Consider the following 18,965-nt stretch of genomic DNA (forward strand, 5'->3'; position numbering starts at 1 on the left):
TTAAACAAGCCATTTCGTTCAGCACGTCATCACGGTGCGTCGTCACGAAAGGGTTATTTCATAGCTCAATGGTCTGACACTCAGATGCCTTTTTCGAAACAACATCTGTCGCTCAGGTATAGCCCTTCTCCTTTCACACTTTTATTTATTTTTTACATTGGTTAAGAGATTCAATTGGCACGGAGACACTGAAATATTGGTCTTGGCTAGCTAACTTGCTCATAACAGGCTGGTTAGCTAGCTAGCAGTAACTTGCTCATTTATACAGCCATCGCTATGGAAGCTGGAAACTAGCTAGGTTGCAAGACGGTTGAAGAAGGTTGCACACGTTTTATGTGTGGTTACTGGTAATATGTTGGGTAAATACATAACTCGTATGACTAAAGTATCTTGCTAGGTAGTTAACGTTTGTCGAATGTTTTGTAAGCGTGTTACTAACGTTACCTTGCAGGATTGCTAGAGTTAGGCTACATGGTTGATATGTATAACTTCTAATGTAATGTTACTTATATCAGCTAGCCAGTGTGTAACATGCGTTTGCCCGGTTTCCCAAAAACATCTGAAGGCAAAGTTCATCCTTCGAAGGTGCATCATTAAATGTCCGAGCTGTTAACCAAAACCATCGTTAACGTTGCCTGCCTTATAACACTAGGCTGGACAATAGAACGAGTTAAAATTCACCTAATGCTTAAGAACGTTGGCTAAACTGGAACACTAGCGCGATCCCATAGCAAATTAATGGAATCGAACGTTCGCAGATCCTGTTTTGACTGGGGTGATGTTTAGAACTAAATTTCGCCTAAATGGCACAAAATGTATCCCTTTTTATTTTACCACTACAATCTGTTCTTCGGACGAAACAAAACAAAAAAAACTTGTGTAGAAAGTAAACATCCGCACCTCAATGGTGTCAACTGTGCTTATGTCTGCGTAATGAGATAGTAAGGAAAAAATAAAAAGGTATATTTCTGGTTTAGCGATCGCCGCCCAAGACTTATGTAATTACAGAGGAGATTCTCCCGATTTTAAAATGGTGTCCGATTTGAAGAAAATCTAAATATACACTGATATTTGGCTAAATAGACCGGCATGCCTCTCCATAGGAAAACAATGGGGGGAACTCAGCTTTCCATGGCAAAAAGTATTTTGGGGGCTAGCATTTGATGACAACCGAGCTAGCTGCCCAGGCTTACGTAATTAGAAAGAGGAGATTCACATGATTAAAATGGCGTCCGACTTGAAAAAAATAAAAATACACACATTGCGAGATATTTGGCGAAATGGACAGACATGCCTATATTTCCCCTATAGGAAACGATGGGAAGACCGCAGAATTCCAATATAATTTTTGTTTAAATTTTAACTATTAACAACGTGAGCAGGTATCATTGCCAATAATAGCCAAGCAGGTATTGTGACGTTGAACAATAAACTGGGAATAGAACGTTCGGAAGGCAAGTTGGTGGTGCCACAGTGCTCAATAGAACTAATAGGGGCTGGCAGGGTGAACAATGCACTAAAATAAGGCCTGTTTTTTCGCGATTACTTCAAAACACCGAGGTAAAGACAGTTTCAAGTTGGATATTCGACGGATATTCGCTCTTTCAAACCTCAATAGCTTTCAAACCACTTGACCCACATACTCCAAAAAAGTTTCACGATGTTGGAAAAATTGCGCACAACATTGCACAGGTCTTATTTTCACGATTTGGACATTAATTCGCTTTCCAAAGCTAATACACGTGGAAATGTGTCCAGCATTTTGTATTTCTAGTTGAATTAGTTAGGGAGGTAAACAAAGTACAAACTTTTGTTTACATTCGAACTTCAATAGCTCCTTGGTCATGTGACCTACTTGACTCAAACAAGGTTCAGAATGTCCACTGACTGCCCTTCTATATTGCACACCCTTTGGTTTGTCCATTGTCATCTCACACGTTTTTACATGAATTTTTCCAAATGTAAAATTTCAATAGATCATTGGTCATGTGACCTACTGACTTGAAACAAGGTTCAGAATGTCCACTCAGTGGGCCTACACATTGCACACCTTTAGTTTGTCAATTTTCATCTCACGTTTTTACATGAATTTTTCAAAATTTAAAATTTCAATAGCTCCTTTGTCATTTGACCTACTGACTTCAAACAAGGTGCAGAATGTACCCTTCTATATTGCACACTCGTGTTTGTGTAGTGTAAAATCACGTGGTGTAACGTACATTTTTCATAATTTTTAATTGCAATAGCCCCATGGTCATGTCAATTACACACCTAAGAAGCGTGCAGTGGATATACACCCATATTGCATAACCTCTAGTCATGTATCTTCTATATTGTTGTACATTAATATTAGTTTGACAAATAGGGGATCAGTCCAGTGTTGTGTTTACCCTTTTCTTTCATATTTATCTAATAATAATTGGTAGTTCTAAGTAGTTATTTTCCCAGTTTTTAAAATATTTTTCCACAGTATTTAACAGCGGTACACAATAGGAGAGAGACAGATAATCTCTTTTCATCGTTAATATCAACCATAAAGGAAAAGGGCAAAAAGTACGAGTGTCATGTTATTAATTGTCCAAAACAGGGATGGAGAGTGAGCTAGTGAGGTAGGCTGCAGTGGGTTTGCTGGTCAATACATATAATGAACATGTAACCATAGTAATGGTGGCCAGTAAATCAATGAGTAAAAATGTAATATTGACAAATGAAACATAAATTGTAGACCTTTAATCTTTTCCAACATGTCAACAGACACTTCAAATAGGTCTTTCTCTTTATCCCTGGTTGATGTACATTTCAGAGCCTCTACAGTGTGGATGGGGTATAGCATACATTTTCAACAACAAAGACTGCACTTCCAGTTTGTGTTCTTTACTCTGTTGAACTATTTTGTCTTCATTCCTAGGCACAGCACATGGAACCACCGTTGGCATGCAAAACATTCAATCTAAAACAAAACAAAGCGTAACACGTTATAAATAATATCAATGCAGTATGACAAATTAGCCATCCATTGGTTTATATCTTAAATTGTCTTACATGAAGCAGTTGTTGGCTTTGTTGAACTCTGAAATCATGGGCATGAACTGAACATATGGCTGTCCCACACAACTACATACAAATATAGAATTTACATTTACTTTGAATTAAATGTCATTACATACCAGAAAGTTTTAGTATATCCTCAGCCATTTCTTTTTGCAGTTGCTCCATGTGTTTTTGAAGGTTCTATATCAATTTGGGAGGGGATGTTGGGGAAGTTCTGTGCAAATTCCTTGGCCGTCTACACCAAAAAATAAAATAGTTTTTGACCTAATTGTCACATAACAGCTAACCATTCATTGTTGAAAATATAACTATTTTTATGCATTACAAAGACCCCGCAGCTGAAGGTGTCCTGCTGCATGGTGTGAGTTATTACCCCTCCTTTCCACTTTATGTCCGCCCAGTCGTCTTTTCCATGGCAGGATCTTCTCATTTTGAAGTATTCTCTTTTTTTATGTAAACATAACTGATTAATTATAGGCAAATGAATACACAAGCCACATTTGTATGCTGTTTTCCTTATCACTATAATCTAGTAGTAATTTATTAGTAGAGGTAATTTCCTTTATGCCCCATTCTACACTCAGCCTAAATGATAGGCACTGAACCATTTACAGGACAATAATAGTAGCATATAGGATCCAACCCTATCACAGAGTGAATAAATGTAGAGTGTTTGTAGACTTTAAGAAAAAAATATTAAGTGACAGTTTCATCAGTACGTGCTTAAAGAAAGTCATATCACAAAGATCACAGATGACAGTGCCCACCAAATCTGACTTGTAAGCACAAAAGGGTGTTAAAGTGTGTTCTGAAAATGTCAGTTGTTGAACATAATACTTCTATTTGCAATAGTAATTTATGACAAATGCAGTTGAGGAATATTCCATGTATCAAAACTACATGTAGGGCGGACATAAGACATTCCCACATACAGTATACACATGCATAGAGGCATTTTTCAGCTATGATTTTACCACTCAGAATCCAGAAAGGATATGACAATGGGGCCAGCACAGGATGTAATACACCCTTACAACAATCTACTTTTTGATCTTCTTGACTTCTTATCTGGTAAACTGCTACTATGTGTCAAGAAAAGAGCCCCAATTAGAGGTTAGTGTACTCTAGTAAAAAAGGGCTGGTTTAGATAAAAAAATTATTGCCCTGTGTCCCCGTTCATAGGGGCATGAGAGACTAGTCAGTGGTAGAATTGAGTTGGCACTTTATTGGCCCACAGACCCACAAGGTTGAGGTTACTCTTTTTTTTGTTTTGTTGTTGTTGCATTGATGCATTGTGTCTTCTAACTGTCCAAGAATTGGATCCAAAGTGTTAGGACACATTTGTTCCCATAAATACAAAGGAGGTTGTCTCTCCTCATACCTCTGGCACTTTGGTCAGACTGCCAGACTGTGTGTAAACTTTATGATGGGGCCGGCAATGGAGTTCCCATTGACTAAGCACCACAGAGCCAATCAGGAGAGAATGCACAGGTCAAGGGTGCCAATTGAAAGTCAAGGGGTGTGTCTGTGCCTTTTTTGATTACTCTCGCTTTACAGAGAACCCCTGTGGTTCAAGTCAAGAGCTACCCTTCCCCTTTCAGTCTGCTCTGTGCAAGTCTGAAAGTGACAGAGCCAGCATCCAAGCGTTTTTCACAGTATGTCATAAAAAAGTATTACACTTATGAATGTATGTAAAATGCTAATATGTATTAGATCCAGTACAATGGAATAACTAAGACCTGAATTTGAATGCAGCGTGTTGCGATTCCTCCTTCTCTTTCTGTCCAGCAGATTCAAACAAAAATACTTGGCCTGATGGTTCATGCAGATACTGGGGGAGCAATATTGAAATGTATTGATCAATTAAATTATTTAACTATTAAATGACCCATATCACAAAAAATGTATTTTGGAAAAAGGATTTTACTCACAATGAACTTCCAGTGGTTCTGGTTCACATTCAAGAAACTCATGACAGCATTGTAGTTACTGAAGTTCACCTGAAATAAATAATATCACATGCTTGCCACTAAGCCAATTCCACTAACAGATTGTATTAGTACCTTGGGCAGACTTTGCTTGCACACTAAACTTCTTTCTCCTTTTAGAATGACTTGGGCTGAGTAGTGATTTAGGATGTAAATCTTTGTCCCGTGACCACAGATTTTTGGGGTTGCTTGAAAGTACCATTCGATTGTCTGTATAAGGAGAGAAAGTAAAACTACAAATGCTTTGAATGTGAAGAACATTATACAAATAATTAAGCATAAACTAAAATGCATAGACATTTCAGAGAATATTGGTTAGTTAGAAGGATTGTTTATCGAGATTTAAAACAAACGTAATTACATGTGCCTTTTTATTTGTCTAATATATTCTGGCTACATGCAATTTAATGGGTAATTGTCACATACAATTGAAGTCGAAGTTTACATACTCTTAGGTTGGAATCATTAAAACTCGTATTTTCAACCACTCCACAAGTATCTTGTTGACAAACTATAGTTTTGGCAAGTCAGTTAGGACATCTACTTTGTGCATGACGCAAGGGATTTTTCCAACAATTGTTTACAGATTATTTCACTTATAATTCACTGTATCACATTTCCAGTGGGTCAGAAGTTTACATACACTAAGTTGACTGTGCCTTTAAACAGCTTGGAAAATTCCAGAAAATTATGTCATGGCTTTAGAAGCTTTTGATAGGCTAATTTACATAATTTCAGTCAATTGGAGGTGTACCTGTGGATGTATTTCAAGGCCTTCCTTCAAACTCAGTGCCTCTTTGCGTGACATCTTGGGAAAATCAAAAGAAATCAGCAAAGACCTCAGAAAAAAAATTGTAGACCTTCACAAGTCTGGTTCATCCTTGGGAGCGATTTCCAAACGCCTGAAGGTACCACGTTCATATGTACAAACAATAGTACGAAAGTATAACCACCATGGGACCACACAGCCGTCATACTGCTCAGGAAGGAGCCCCGTTCTGTCTCCTAGAGATGAACGTACTTTGGTGCGAAAAGTGCAAATCAATCCCAGAACAACAGCACCAGACCAAATCAAAATCAAATCAAGTTTATTTTATATAGCCCTTCGTACATCAGCTAATATCTCGAAGTGCTGTACAGAAACCCAGCCTAAAACCCCAAACAGCAAGCAATGCAGGTGTAGAAGCACGGTGGCTAGGAAAAACTCCCTAGACCTTATGAAGATGCTGGAGGAAGCGGCTACAAAAGTCAAAATGGCTTAAGGACAACAAAGTCAAGGTATTTGAGTGGCCATCACAAAGCCCTGACCTCAAGCCTATAGAAAATTTGTGGGCAGAGCTGAAAAAGCGTGTGCTAGCAAGGAGGCCTACAAACCTGACTCAGTTACATGAGCTCTGTCAGGAGGAATGGGCCAAAATTCACCCAACTTATTGTGGGAATCTGGTGGAAGGCTATCCAAAACATTTGACCCAAGTTAAACAATTTAAAGGCAATGCTACCAAATACTAATTGAGTGTATGTAAACTTCTGACCCACTGGGAATTTGATGAAAGAAATAAAAGCTGAAATAAATCATTCTCTCTACTATTATTCATTTCACATTCTTAAGATAAAGTGGTGATCCTAACTGACCTAAGACAGGGAATTTTTACTAGGATTACATGTCAGGAATTGTGAAAAACTGAGTTTAAATGTATTTGGCTGAGGTGTATGTAAACTTCCAGACTTCAACTGTATATATGCCTTGTTAGGGAGATTAAGTATCATACATAAGGCGTTATGTAGTCAAAAAAGTGTTATTGTTGACAATACTGTGTTTACGTGATGACACATCTTCACTATTTACTTTAAAGTGACAGAATAAGGACCATAAATATTCAAGTGTGTGTCATCAGAAACATTCAACTCCAATTCCAGTTAACTACATAATGATATTACTTGGTTAGGTGCACATCTAATGTACTTCTATGTTCATCCTTCATACGCTATGTTTACAATTGTGATAAAAATGCTTATTGTCATATTATGACTAGTATTTGTTACCTCACCCACAAGCATTTGTGGGACTGCAGAGTTTTAAACTCTTAATTAATGATGGCGAAGGAAAGAGGACTTTTTGTCTGTACCACCTCACAATTGTTTCTTCGCCACAGAGCTGTGACCTGCAATATTTTATTTATTTATTTAACCTTTATTTAACTAGACATGTCAGTTAAGAACAAATTCTTATTTTCAATGACGGCCTAGGAACAGTGGGTTAACTGCCTTGTTCAGGGGCAGAACGACAGATTTTTACCTTGTCGACTTGGGGATTCGATCTTGCAACCTTTCGGTTGCAAGTCCAAAGCTCTAACCACTAGGCTACCTGCCGCCCTAATATGCAAATGAAACACATTTAGAAGAGTTATTGTCCTCTTAAACATGAACTGAAAACAAACTCACAATCCTTTAACATTTGAAAAACAAACATTGTCACTGTGTGCTTGTATGTCATCTTTCCTGCCCTCTAGATTCTCTGCCTCATCTTCTGTCCCTCTGTCTCTGGAGTAATGATCTAGTTGGTGTTGACTGAATTTCTGGCCATCATCAATATTTCCCTTTCCATTGTCATCTTTATTTTCCAGTTTCATGACACGCTCTGTTTCTAATGTGTTAACTCAATCATTTTGTTTTCTGTTTTCTGTAATGACATTAAAAGTTAATTAATCACTATGTCGATACCTTTACGTCACTCAGAAATACAAAAAGCTAAGTTGATCACTGCACAGGAAAAAAACTGTAGTTCAACATGTAGTTGTGGTTGGAATGTTAGACATTTTGGTGTTACACAAAAGAAAGGAATTTATTTTTCCAGTTAGAAATAGTAGGCCATGCATCAAATAACTATTTTCATCAGTAAAAGGAACCCTCAAATGCACTACAGCATTTTGTAAGTTGTCTGCAGGTGGCTTGTGAATGCACTCAAATATCAAGTCATTATCAGGTTATGTAAACTGCGTTCTAATACTCAACGTAGAAGGATTTGTCTTAATGTACAGTATATGAAAGTGATGCTATGAAAAGGATTATTTCACATCATCAATCTCACTCTGACTGACAAATCCCTGCCTATTACTGTGATTAAAAAGAGCATATGAAACATTGTTTTTCATGAGGCCTACCTGTGCACCTTCCTTTAAGCACTTCTGTTTGAACACCTCTCCTGTCCTTGATCCATTCCACATACAGACATTTTTGCGGATCTTTTCAGTGTCCTTGTGAAAGATAGTTATTGCGAGGATGGAACATTTGTTGACTTCAATTTTTTTTTAACACCCATGTAAAATGAAGGCCTGCAAGCTTACAGATTTAAGTCTAATAGCATGAGATGAAAGTAGACAAACATCAAAGTGTACGATATGAAGGTATAGTCAGTGGACATTCTGAACCTTGTTTGAAGTCATTGGGTCACATGACCAAGGAGCTATTGAAATTTTACATTTAGAAAAATTCATGTGAGATGAAAATGGACAAACTAAAGGGTGTGCAATATAGAAGGGTAGTCAGTGGTGGACATTCTGAACCTTGTTTGAAGTCAGTAGGTCATATGACCAATGAGCTATTGAAATTCAAAAATGTAAATAAATAATTTAAAATAGTGCGAGATGTAAATCGAAGAAAAAAAGTGTGTGCAATGTGTGTCTATGCCAGTGGGTTAGCTACAACCAGTTTTAGGAGTAATGGTTAAAGAGCTATTGAAACGTGAACATTTTGATTTGTCACTATGTTGACTGTCCCTAACTGCTGTTGGTGGACATAAGGAAAACTACAGGCAAATATGTGTCGAATATCCAACCTGAAACTGTCTTTACCTCGGTCTTCAAAACGACGGCAAGCAACTGGGAAATATGGTCATATTATGAAACTGGGTTCCACGGCGGATGCAACTAGTTTTTCTCAGAAAAGAACGTTGTTAAAAATGTAATGTGTCCAGCCTAATAACACCATGCCCAAACCGCAGACTTCATCGTGCGCACATTGATTTTGTCCCCCCACACCAAACGCGATCACGACACGCAGGTTGAAATATTAAAATAAACTCTGAACCAATTATATTAATTTGGGGACAGGTCAAAAAGCATTAAACATTTTATGGTAATTTAGCTAGCTAGCTTGCAGTTGCTAGCTAATTTGTCCTATTTTGCTAGCTTGCTGTTGCTGGCTAATTTGTCATGGGATATAAAGGTTGAGTTGTTATCTTACCTGAAATGCACAAGGTCCTCTACTCTGACAATTAATACACACACAAAACGGTCAACTGAATTGTTTCTAGTCATCTCTCCTCCTTCCAGGCTTTTTGTTGTTTGGACTTTATATGGCGATTGGCATCTAACTTTCATAAGGTGTATTACCACAACTGACCGGCCTCATTTCATCATTCAATCACCCACGTGGGTATAACCAATGCTTCTATTAACCAATGCTTCTATAAACCAAAGATGAGATGGGAGAGGCAGGACTTGCACCGCATTCAGCGTCACAAATAGCACTGACTTCTATTTTAGCACTTGGCAGCGCATGAGCAGTATGGGTGCAATGATTGAATAACATGTATGTGTACATTTATTTTGCAACGTGAATGGTGTGGTTAGCATGTTACACGCTGCCCAAACCAGACATGTCGCGTGCGCTGCAAAATACATTTACACATGTTATTAAATCATTGCATCCACACTGCTCACGAGGGTCTGCGTTGCCAGGTGCTAAAATAGAAGTTGATTATATTTGTGGTACAGAACGTGCTGCAAGTTCTGCCTCCCCATATCCTCATTGGCTTTTAGAAGCATATACCCACGTAGGTGACTGAAAAATGAACTGAGCTCAGTTATGGTAATACACCTTATTATGATAGTTAGTTGCCAATCGCCATATAAAGTCCAAAGAAGAAAAAGCCTGGAAGGAGGAGAGATGACTAGAAACGATTCGGTTGACCGTTTTGTGTGGATTAATTGTCGGAGTAGAGGACCTTGTGTATTTCAGGTAAAATAAAAATTTGCATCTGGTGTGGGGGGACAAAATCTCTTTGTGCACGCGGTTGTCCGGTTTGGGCATGGTGTCACATGCTGACCAGACCGCGCGTGCGCATGTTGATTTTGTCCACCCACACCAAACGATCAGGACACGCAGGTTGAAATGTCAAAACAAACTCTGAACCAACTATATTAATTTGGGGACAGGTCGAAAAGCATGAAACATCCTGGGATATAAACATTGGGCTGTTATTTTATCTGAAATGCACAAGGTCCTCTACTCCGACCATCCACAGATAAAAGGGTAAACCGAGTTCGTTTCTAGTAATCTCTCATCCTTCAGGCTTCTTCTTTGGACTTTATATGCCTGTTGGCAACCAACTTTAAGGTGCATTACCACTACCAACTGGCCTGGAGTGTGGACCTCAGTTCATCTTTCAATCACCCACGTGGGTATATGCTCCTAAAAACCAATGAGGAGGTGGCACATGGGTATATGCTCCTAAAAACCAATGGGGAGAGGTGGGACTTGCAGCGCGTCACAAATAGAACCAAGTTCTAGTTTAGCGCCTGGCTACGCAGACGCTCATTGACGCGCGCAATGATTGAATAACGTGTACATTTATTTAGCAGCGCATGCGATGCAGTGTGGTCAGCATGTCAGCCACTCGTCGAACTAGCGGGTGTCGTGGATGATTTGTTTTGTTAAGTGCATTTTTATTGGTTCTGCCTAAAGAATTAGAATAAGCAGCGTCAATATTTGCAGCCGTAGGTGGTAATAGGCGCTGATCCATCGTCAGTATTGTGAAATAATGTTAAGGTAAGGTTTATATGGAGAAGGTTGATCCGAGAGCAGTGCTCCCTTTATTTCAATACTATCAGTATTGACACATGCTCCAACGACGCACTTAGCGAATGTTCTCTCTGCATGGTGTTTTGAGAAACGCATGTTACATCTTCAGCTGTTGTAGGAAAGATGCATTGTTAGCAATGGAAACCTGGCCCTTGTCAGATTGTTTGCTATCTGAATGGGCTGGCATCCTCAGTTGATCAGTGCCCGGTTTCCCAAAATCATCTAAAGGGATTTGCAGACAGTACGATTTTGGCTGTTTTCTGCCACGATTTTGCCATCCCAGACAACATTTCCAAGAAGGTGGTCAAATTCTTAGGTCGGACATCTTGGCTCGTTCAGTGTGACAGGGTCTAGGTCTGCCAATCTTTTTTTTTTTTTTAAGTACCGCAACCTGCGGTCATAGGCTCTGACAAAGTTCTAGCAGTGTACGATTTTTTTGTTGTTGTTGCCTTTATCGTGTAGTCTGGCTGGTGTTATGAGCCGATCCCAGTGACTGACCAATAGAAACATGGCCGGCACCAAGATTTAAACGTTTAGTCTACATGCTGTCAAGAAGAACGATTTCCATAATAATGACATCTGAATTTGCGCATTTATCAAAATCCCAATCAAAATAAACGTTCTACCACTGCGACCATGTTATTTCGGGGAAGCCTATTTGATTCTGAGTTCAGACATATGAAGTTTGTATGTGAGAACTAATTCTAAGATGCATAATTACTCACTTTATAATTTTAATTGTCACACGCTTCATAAACAACAGGTGTAGACTAACAGTGAAAAGCTTACTTACAGGCCCTTCCCAACAATGCACTATACTCCCTCCCAAAAATTGTAACACAAGGAATAAATACTCAATGATAGCTTGGCTATATACATGGGGTACCAGTGCTGAGTCGATGTGCAGGGGAACAAGGAAATTGAGGCAGATATGTACATATAGGTAGGGATAAAGTGACTAGGCAACAGGATAGATAAGACAGTAGCAGCAGTGTGTGGCGATTGTGTGTATGTGTTTGGGTAGTGTCCAGTGTGTGTGCATAGTTAAAAAGAGTTGGTGCAAAAAGGGCCGATGCAGATAACCCAATAGCTACTCGGACTAACTATTTAGCAGTGTTATAGCTTGGGTGTAGAACCTGTTCAGGAGCCTTTTGGTCCCAGACTTCGCGCTCCAGTACGGTTTGCCGTGCGGTAGCAGAGAAGGCGCCACCCTCTGTAAGGCGCTACCCTCTGTAGCGCCTTACAGTCGGATGCCGAGCAGTTGCCATACCAAGCGGTGATTCAGCCAGTCAAGATGCTCTCAATGGTGCAGCTGTATAACTTTTTGAGGATCTAAGGGACCATGCCATATCTTTTCAGCCTCCTGAGGGGGAAGAGGCATTGTCATGACCTCTTCACGACTGTGTTGGTGTGTTTGGACCATGATAAGTCCTTAGCGATGTGGACACAGGAGCTTGAAGCTCTCGACCCGTTCCATTACAGCCCCGTTGATGTGAATGAGGGCATATTCGTCTCTCCGTTTCTTGTAGTCCACGATAAGCGCCTACCCTCACTACCCGGCCCATCAGGAAGTCCAGGAATCAGTTGAGGAAGATGTTCATTCATTACCAGGGAGCTTAGATTGGAGGGCATTATGGTGTTGAACGTTGAGATGTAGTCTATGAACAGCATTCTCACCTAGGTGTTCCTTTTGTCCAGGTGGGAAAGGGCAGTGTGGAGTGCAGTAGAGATTGTCATCTGTTAGGACTGTATGGAATTGGAGTGAGTCGAGCGTTTCTGGGATGATGGTGTTGATGTGAGCCATGGCCAGTCTTTAAAGCATTTCATGACTACAGATGGGAGTGCTACGGTGTGGTAGTTGTTTAGACAAGTTACCTTGGCGTTCTTGGGCACAGGGAATATGGTGGTCTGCTTGAAACATGTAGGTATTACAGACTGTGTCAGAGAGAGGTTGAAAATGTCAGTGAAGACACTGAGTACTCGTCCTGGTAATCTGTCTGGTCCTGCGTCCTTGTGAATGTGAACCTGTTCAAAGGTGACATCACATCGGCTACGGAGAGCGTGATCACAGTCGTCCGGAACGGCTGGTGCTCTCACGAATGGTTCAGTGTTGCTTGCCTCAACGTGAGCATAGAAGGAATGTTGCTTGTCAGTGAAGCTCTCAGTTGGGTTTCCCTTTGTAATCTGTGATGGATGTGGCAGGGCTTGTAAACTGACGAGCATCCTGTATTGTTTAATGGTTTGCCTGAGTGCGTTTAGGGCCATAAGCCAATGGCTTTGCCTGTTTAATGGTTTGCCTGAGGGCGTAGCGGGATTTCTTTATAAGCGTCTGGATTAGTGTCCCGCTCCATGAAAGTGGCAGCTCTAGCCTTTAGCTCAGTGCGGATGTTGCCTGTAATCCATGGCTTCTGGTTGGGATATGTACCTACTGTCACTGTGGGGATGACTTTGTCAATGCTCTTATTAATGAAGCCGGTGACTGATGTGGTAAACTCCTCAATGCCATCTGATGAATTCCGGAACATATTCCAGTCTGTGCTAGCAAAACAGTCCTGTAGTTTAGCATCCGCTTTATCGGACCACTTCCGTATTGAGTGCGTCATTGATACTTCCTGTTTTGAGTTTTTGCTTGTTAGAAAGAATCCGGAAGATAGATTAATGTAAGATTTGCCAAATGGAGGGTGAGGGAGAGCTTTGTATGCGTCTCTGTGGAGTAAAGGTGATCTAGAGTTTATTTTACTCTAGTTGCACAGGTGACATGCTGGTAGAAATGAGGCATCCCCCCCTGCATTAAAATCACCGGTAGGGGCACCCTCTGGATGAGCATTTTCTTGTTGGCTTATGGCCCTAAACAGCTTCTTGAGTGCGGTCTTAGTGCCAACATCAGTTTGAGGTGGTAAATAGACAGCTACGAAAATATAGATGAAAACTCTTGGTAAATAGTAGGGTCTACAGTTTATCATTAGGTATTCTAACTCAGGCAAGCAGAACCTTGAGACTTCCTTAATATTTTGGATCGCATACCAGTCTTTGTTGACAAAGAGAGACACCCCATGAGCAGAGTGAGGCTTGCGCTGCTGTCACATGCGCAGATCAAATACACCGCTGCAGTTGACGTAGCCTACGTCGACTTACGTAGCATCGCAAGTAGTACTGACTCAGATCTTTTAAACTTGTTCAGTCAAAATAACTGATCTTTCTACTAATTTTGTTCATTTAAGTAATGCCCAGAACACGCAAAACCCCCTACCGGTGAACGATGAACTGGAAATTCGAGTCATGATTCTACAAGACTCTCGTTCACCATAAGGGTCATATTGGAGCTGTCATTTGTGACTGAGACTTGCAAACGTGTGCTTTAAAACAATGTACATTTGTTGATTGCTAGGCATACAAATAAGATTATTTCTTGATACATTTGAAACTGTTTAGTTGTGGCTGCAACCGGACTAGATTGTGATTGACTCTCTGCGGAATGCATTGCTTGACTGCCGTGAGGGTGATGAGCACAATGTCGTTTGCGAACTGCAGCCCCCCCCCCCCCCAAGCGAGTTGTTCTCAAGTTCGAGTTTGTTGAGCAGAGGCTGTGTACGTTTTGGTTCTACAGAGCTGTGTCCATAACATTCAGTAATCAATTAATTGCGTTAATTCTTGCACCATGCGATCAATTATGAGTTCTAAACATGTATTTTTCTTTATACTCATGATCTATTTCCCTGCACTCATATGACAGAGTTGGTAGTCTGAGCACATCTCTGGAGATGCTGAGCTGGAGGAGCGTGTATTAGTCCTGCTGTAGGACTCATTGCAGCTAGCACTAGCAGGTCAAACGAACGATTAACATTAAGTCTTTTCAGAAAAGCTAATCATGATTCTAGTCAATATAAATAGTAGTTGGGAAAAAAAACAATTGTTCGAACTGATCATCACTACTTGTAAGCCAATCGCAGAATGTGATGACAGAACTGAAGCAAATCATACAATCTGGCCAGGTTGATATCAAGATTTTGATTAGGTAACATTACACAGTGTGACCTGATAATTGTAAAAGACTAACATAGTCTGCAAAGGCCTTAAAGGCTAAGTTCATCGTTAGAATTGTACGGTTCTATGGTTCTAATGATGATCTTAGCCTTAAGATGCTTTTGGTTTGTTTAGTCTTATCTTTGGCCCATGGCTCAATTAGATGGTGACTCGGTAAGTTAGCTTGCCACCTGGTTTGGTTTATGATAGAATGTCTAAATAATACTTTGTTTGTGTCAGCTGAAGAGTAGGCCTAGTCTTAGGAATGCCGAAGAAGTTCCAGGGCGAGAACTCCAAGGCGATGACTGCCAAGGCCCGCAAGGCAGAGGCCAAAGCTGTGGAAGACTCCCGCAAGAAGAAGGAGCTGGAGGATGCTTTATGGCAGGAGAACGATAAACATGTCCTGAAGAAAGAACAGAGGAAGGTGACTTTTCTTGCTCTGTTTCTTATTCCCACACTGGGTCAAATAGTCTGCAGCACTATTCAATTGGGCTATATCACAATCCAATATCTGGCTATGTATGTACAGACCAGACGAATCTGTAATTCCCTGATATGTTGAAGTGGGTCTGATCATTTAGGCTTTAAATGTCTCCTCTCTGAACCTGCAGGACGACAAGGAGAAGAAGCGCCTTGAGGCCCTGGAGAGAAAGAAAGAGAACCAGCGGCTCTTGGATGAGGAGGCTGCAAAGATTAAGGGCAAGGCCAAGGAGGCGGCTGCTGTGGCGGCGTGCAAAGTGACCCGGGCCCAGATTGAGGAGACGCTGCGTATTGAGCAGGCGCTACAACAGCAGGAGCAACCCAAAGAGAAAGGCAACGACCTCACCATTATTCCTTTAAGCATTAACCAGGCTCTTTTTCCTCTCAGGGTTCTGTTGTATTTTTATGTTCCCCCTCTCCTATGTTCGTGTCCACAGAGAAGAGTCAACTGGTGTCACCCCTGGAGGAGAATGTGAATCGCATCATCCCTGAGGAAGGTGCAGTGGATGCTAGATCCATAGAGGATGCCATTGCTGTGCTCAGGTACAGAATACTAAAGAGGCATAACCTCTCAATGTTACCCCCTACAAAAGCAATATTGAAATTACTGTATAGAAGCAGACATGACAGGTATCATAACAAGTATGGGGTTCCATAGAGAACCAAGTTTCAGCCCTCTCCTCGTGTTTGTTTGTTTCTTTCCCAGCACGGCTGAAGAGCTCGACCGCCACCCCGAGCGCAGGGTGAAGGCAGCGTTCGCCTCGTACGAGGAACTGAACATGCCCCTCCTTAAAAAAGAGAACCCCAACATGCGGCTGTCGCAGCTCAAGCAGCAACTGAAAAAGGAGTGGATGAAGTCGCCAGAGAACCCCCTGAACCAGCGCTTTGCCAACTACAATGCCAAGTGAACCAACTCCAGCAGCAGCTAACACAAAACTGTTACCTATGCATATTGGACCTTACAATGGAAGATGCCTCCAACCTAGAATTATTCCCCCATTATGAATACGTTGCTGGAAAAGCTGCACTCACTCCCTAGGAAGGACCTCTGATGCAAGGATTCACCTTGGGACTTCAGCTTGTTTCATTTAGAGGAAAAGCAAATTCCCCCCATGTTCCTGATGATTTTTCTGTTACTGTGAATTCCCACTTGTGAAGCATCTCAGCGGTTTATGGATTTTATTCCCATTATCAGTTTTTGGCACTTAAGTTGAAAACGGGCGGGGGGTGTGACAGAAGTTTGAGATTAAAAGTAATTTATTACAGTTCACAATACTAGCATCTAATTGTTTCTGAGCGTGAGACTACAGGTATGTCGCTCTGTATAAGAGCGTCTGCTAAATGACTCAAATGTGGTCTGCACTCTTGCTATAGTAACCGCCTCCTTTTAAAGGCCCGATGGAGCTGTTTTATACAAATATGACATTTCTGGGTTACAATTAAGTACCTTACTGTACTAGTTTTCCATTAAAATTGTAAATTATTTTTAGCAAAACTTTCTCAGACTTTTCCTAGGACTGTCTGGGAGTGGTCTGAGTGGGGAGGGGAAAACTCAAAACTAGCTGTTTGGAACTCTTTGTTATTGGTCTAATTTACCACCTGGTGATGACCCAGGCAAGCTGAAAATCACCTGTTTCCATACATTTCATTTTAAAACCTGCTGATTTTAGATGGTCTTGTGTATATTGTATTTTCAACCAGCAATTATCAGGAAATTACTTATGAAATGTTTTATACTTTTACAGTGTTAGTTTCATTTAGCTGTTGTACAATATGATACGAAGCATACAAACTGAGTTGTCTGCACTGGGCCTTTAACCCTTAATGATAATAATGACCCACAAAAGAAAATATCATGACCAGAGCCAGCTGTGGACTTATAAGAGCACTGCCCTGTTATAAACTGATATTTTCAGCACCATTGGAAATGACTACCCCTTTACCTATGATAGTGTCTTGTTGCACCTGTTTCCCATCCTAACAGGGCCTTATTAGGTGTACCTAGGGTTGCAAAGGGTCGGAAGCTTTCTTGTAAATTTCCATGGGAAGTTACAGTAAGCCTGGGAATTTTGGGAATTTTGCTTAAATTCATCAAAAAAGTTAGCTTATAACAGTGAACCTTTTTTTGTGGGATACACAAGGCAGTTCTAGGTCTTGTGGCATATTTTGGTTGAACTATCTCCAATTCAATGGAATTGCAACCCTCTGCATGCACAATGAATTCTTCCATCAAATGTGCAGTGCACTCTTCATCACATGTACAGCTGATTCTCTAGCTCTTGCACACTAATGAGATGCTATTGAGCCCACATTACTACACTGTCTGAGCCAAGGACTGTATGCTTTCTGGTAAGTTTTGATTACAATACTGGGTGGGGGGAATATATTTTGACCATTTTTTTGTTAACTAGTAAATAGTAGCCTACAGCAAAGTGTGTTTAAATAATTTCTAACTTAACCATTTCTGATAGTTTTTGCTACCATATGGGTTTTAGCTTGCTTGAGCGTGTTAACTGAGTGTTAATTCACCTGTTTCCATACATTTCATTTTAACACATTTATTTAACAAAGGAGTTGTTTAATCTAACTGCTTAACTATTTATCTGTACATGGAATTGTATTAGGGTTTTCCCCCCCAAAATTCTAACCTTTACAGGAAAATGCCACGGGTACTATCTGATGTGTGGAGACATTTCACTGCAGCTAATGTAGAAGGAAAAGCTGTGTACATTTGCAAATACTGTGCCAAATCATATGTGACGAATGCAAGAAAGATGCAGAATCTGATCAAGTGCATAAAGTTCCCTCAGCGCTCACAACAAGCAACCTCTGACAAAAGTACCTGTACTTCTATTCGAGGTGAAAATGATGAATTGGACATCTTATCGATAACAACAGCTCATGGTCCTCCTGGAATCAGAAGTGTTTTTGACTCAATGGAGGAACGTAGTCAGAAATGCTGATGAATGTCTCGCTCGAGCTGTGTATTGCAACTGGTTCACCTCTGATACTCACAGGCAATGTGTATTTGAAGAGACTTCTGAATGTTCTTCGCCCAGCATACACCCCTCCATCCAGACATGCTTTATCTACTAATTTGATGGATACAGAGTTCAAGTGACGGTCAAGCAAATCATAGAGAAAGCAGACTGTATTGAAATCATCTCTGATGGGTGATCAAATGTTCGTGGGCAAGGAATAATTAACTACATTTCCACCCCTCAACCAGTATTCTACAAGAGAACAGACACACCGGTCTCTACATTGCAGATGAGCTGAAGGCAGTCATCAATGACCTTGAACCACAGAAGGTATTTGCACTGGTGACAGGCAATGCTGTGAACATGAAGGCTGCTTGGTCTAAAGTGGAGGAGTCCTACCCTCACATCACACCCATTGGCTGTGCTGCTCATGCATTGAATCTGTTCCTCAAGGACATCATGGCACTGAACAATGGATACACTCTACAAGAGAGCCAAGGAAATGGTTAGGTATGTGAAGGGTCATCAAGTTATAGCAGCAATCTAACTCACCAAGCAAAGTGTGAAGAATAAGAGCACC

General features: G+C 40.6%; 1 protein-coding gene across 1 annotated transcript; it reads left to right on the top strand.

Annotated features, from left to right (window-relative positions):
• The first annotated feature begins 40 nt into the window (after window positions 1-40).
• On the top strand, window positions 41-17,332 carry ccdc124 (coiled-coil domain containing 124). The gene is made up of 5 exons (XM_039000955.1): window positions 41-116; window positions 15,165-15,348; window positions 15,536-15,737; window positions 15,842-15,947; window positions 16,111-17,332. The coding sequence occupies exons 2-5, from the start codon at window positions 15,190-15,192 to the stop codon at window positions 16,310-16,312; spliced, it is 669 nt and encodes a 222-aa protein (XP_038856883.1). The 5' UTR covers window positions 41-116; window positions 15,165-15,189; the 3' UTR covers window positions 16,313-17,332.
• Window positions 17,333-18,965: the final 1,633 nt, after the last annotated feature.

This window comes from Salvelinus namaycush, chromosome 9, assembly GCF_016432855.1.
Source record: "Salvelinus namaycush isolate Seneca chromosome 9, SaNama_1.0, whole genome shotgun sequence".
Classification (NCBI taxonomy): Eukaryota; Metazoa; Chordata; class Actinopteri; order Salmoniformes; family Salmonidae; genus Salvelinus; species Salvelinus namaycush.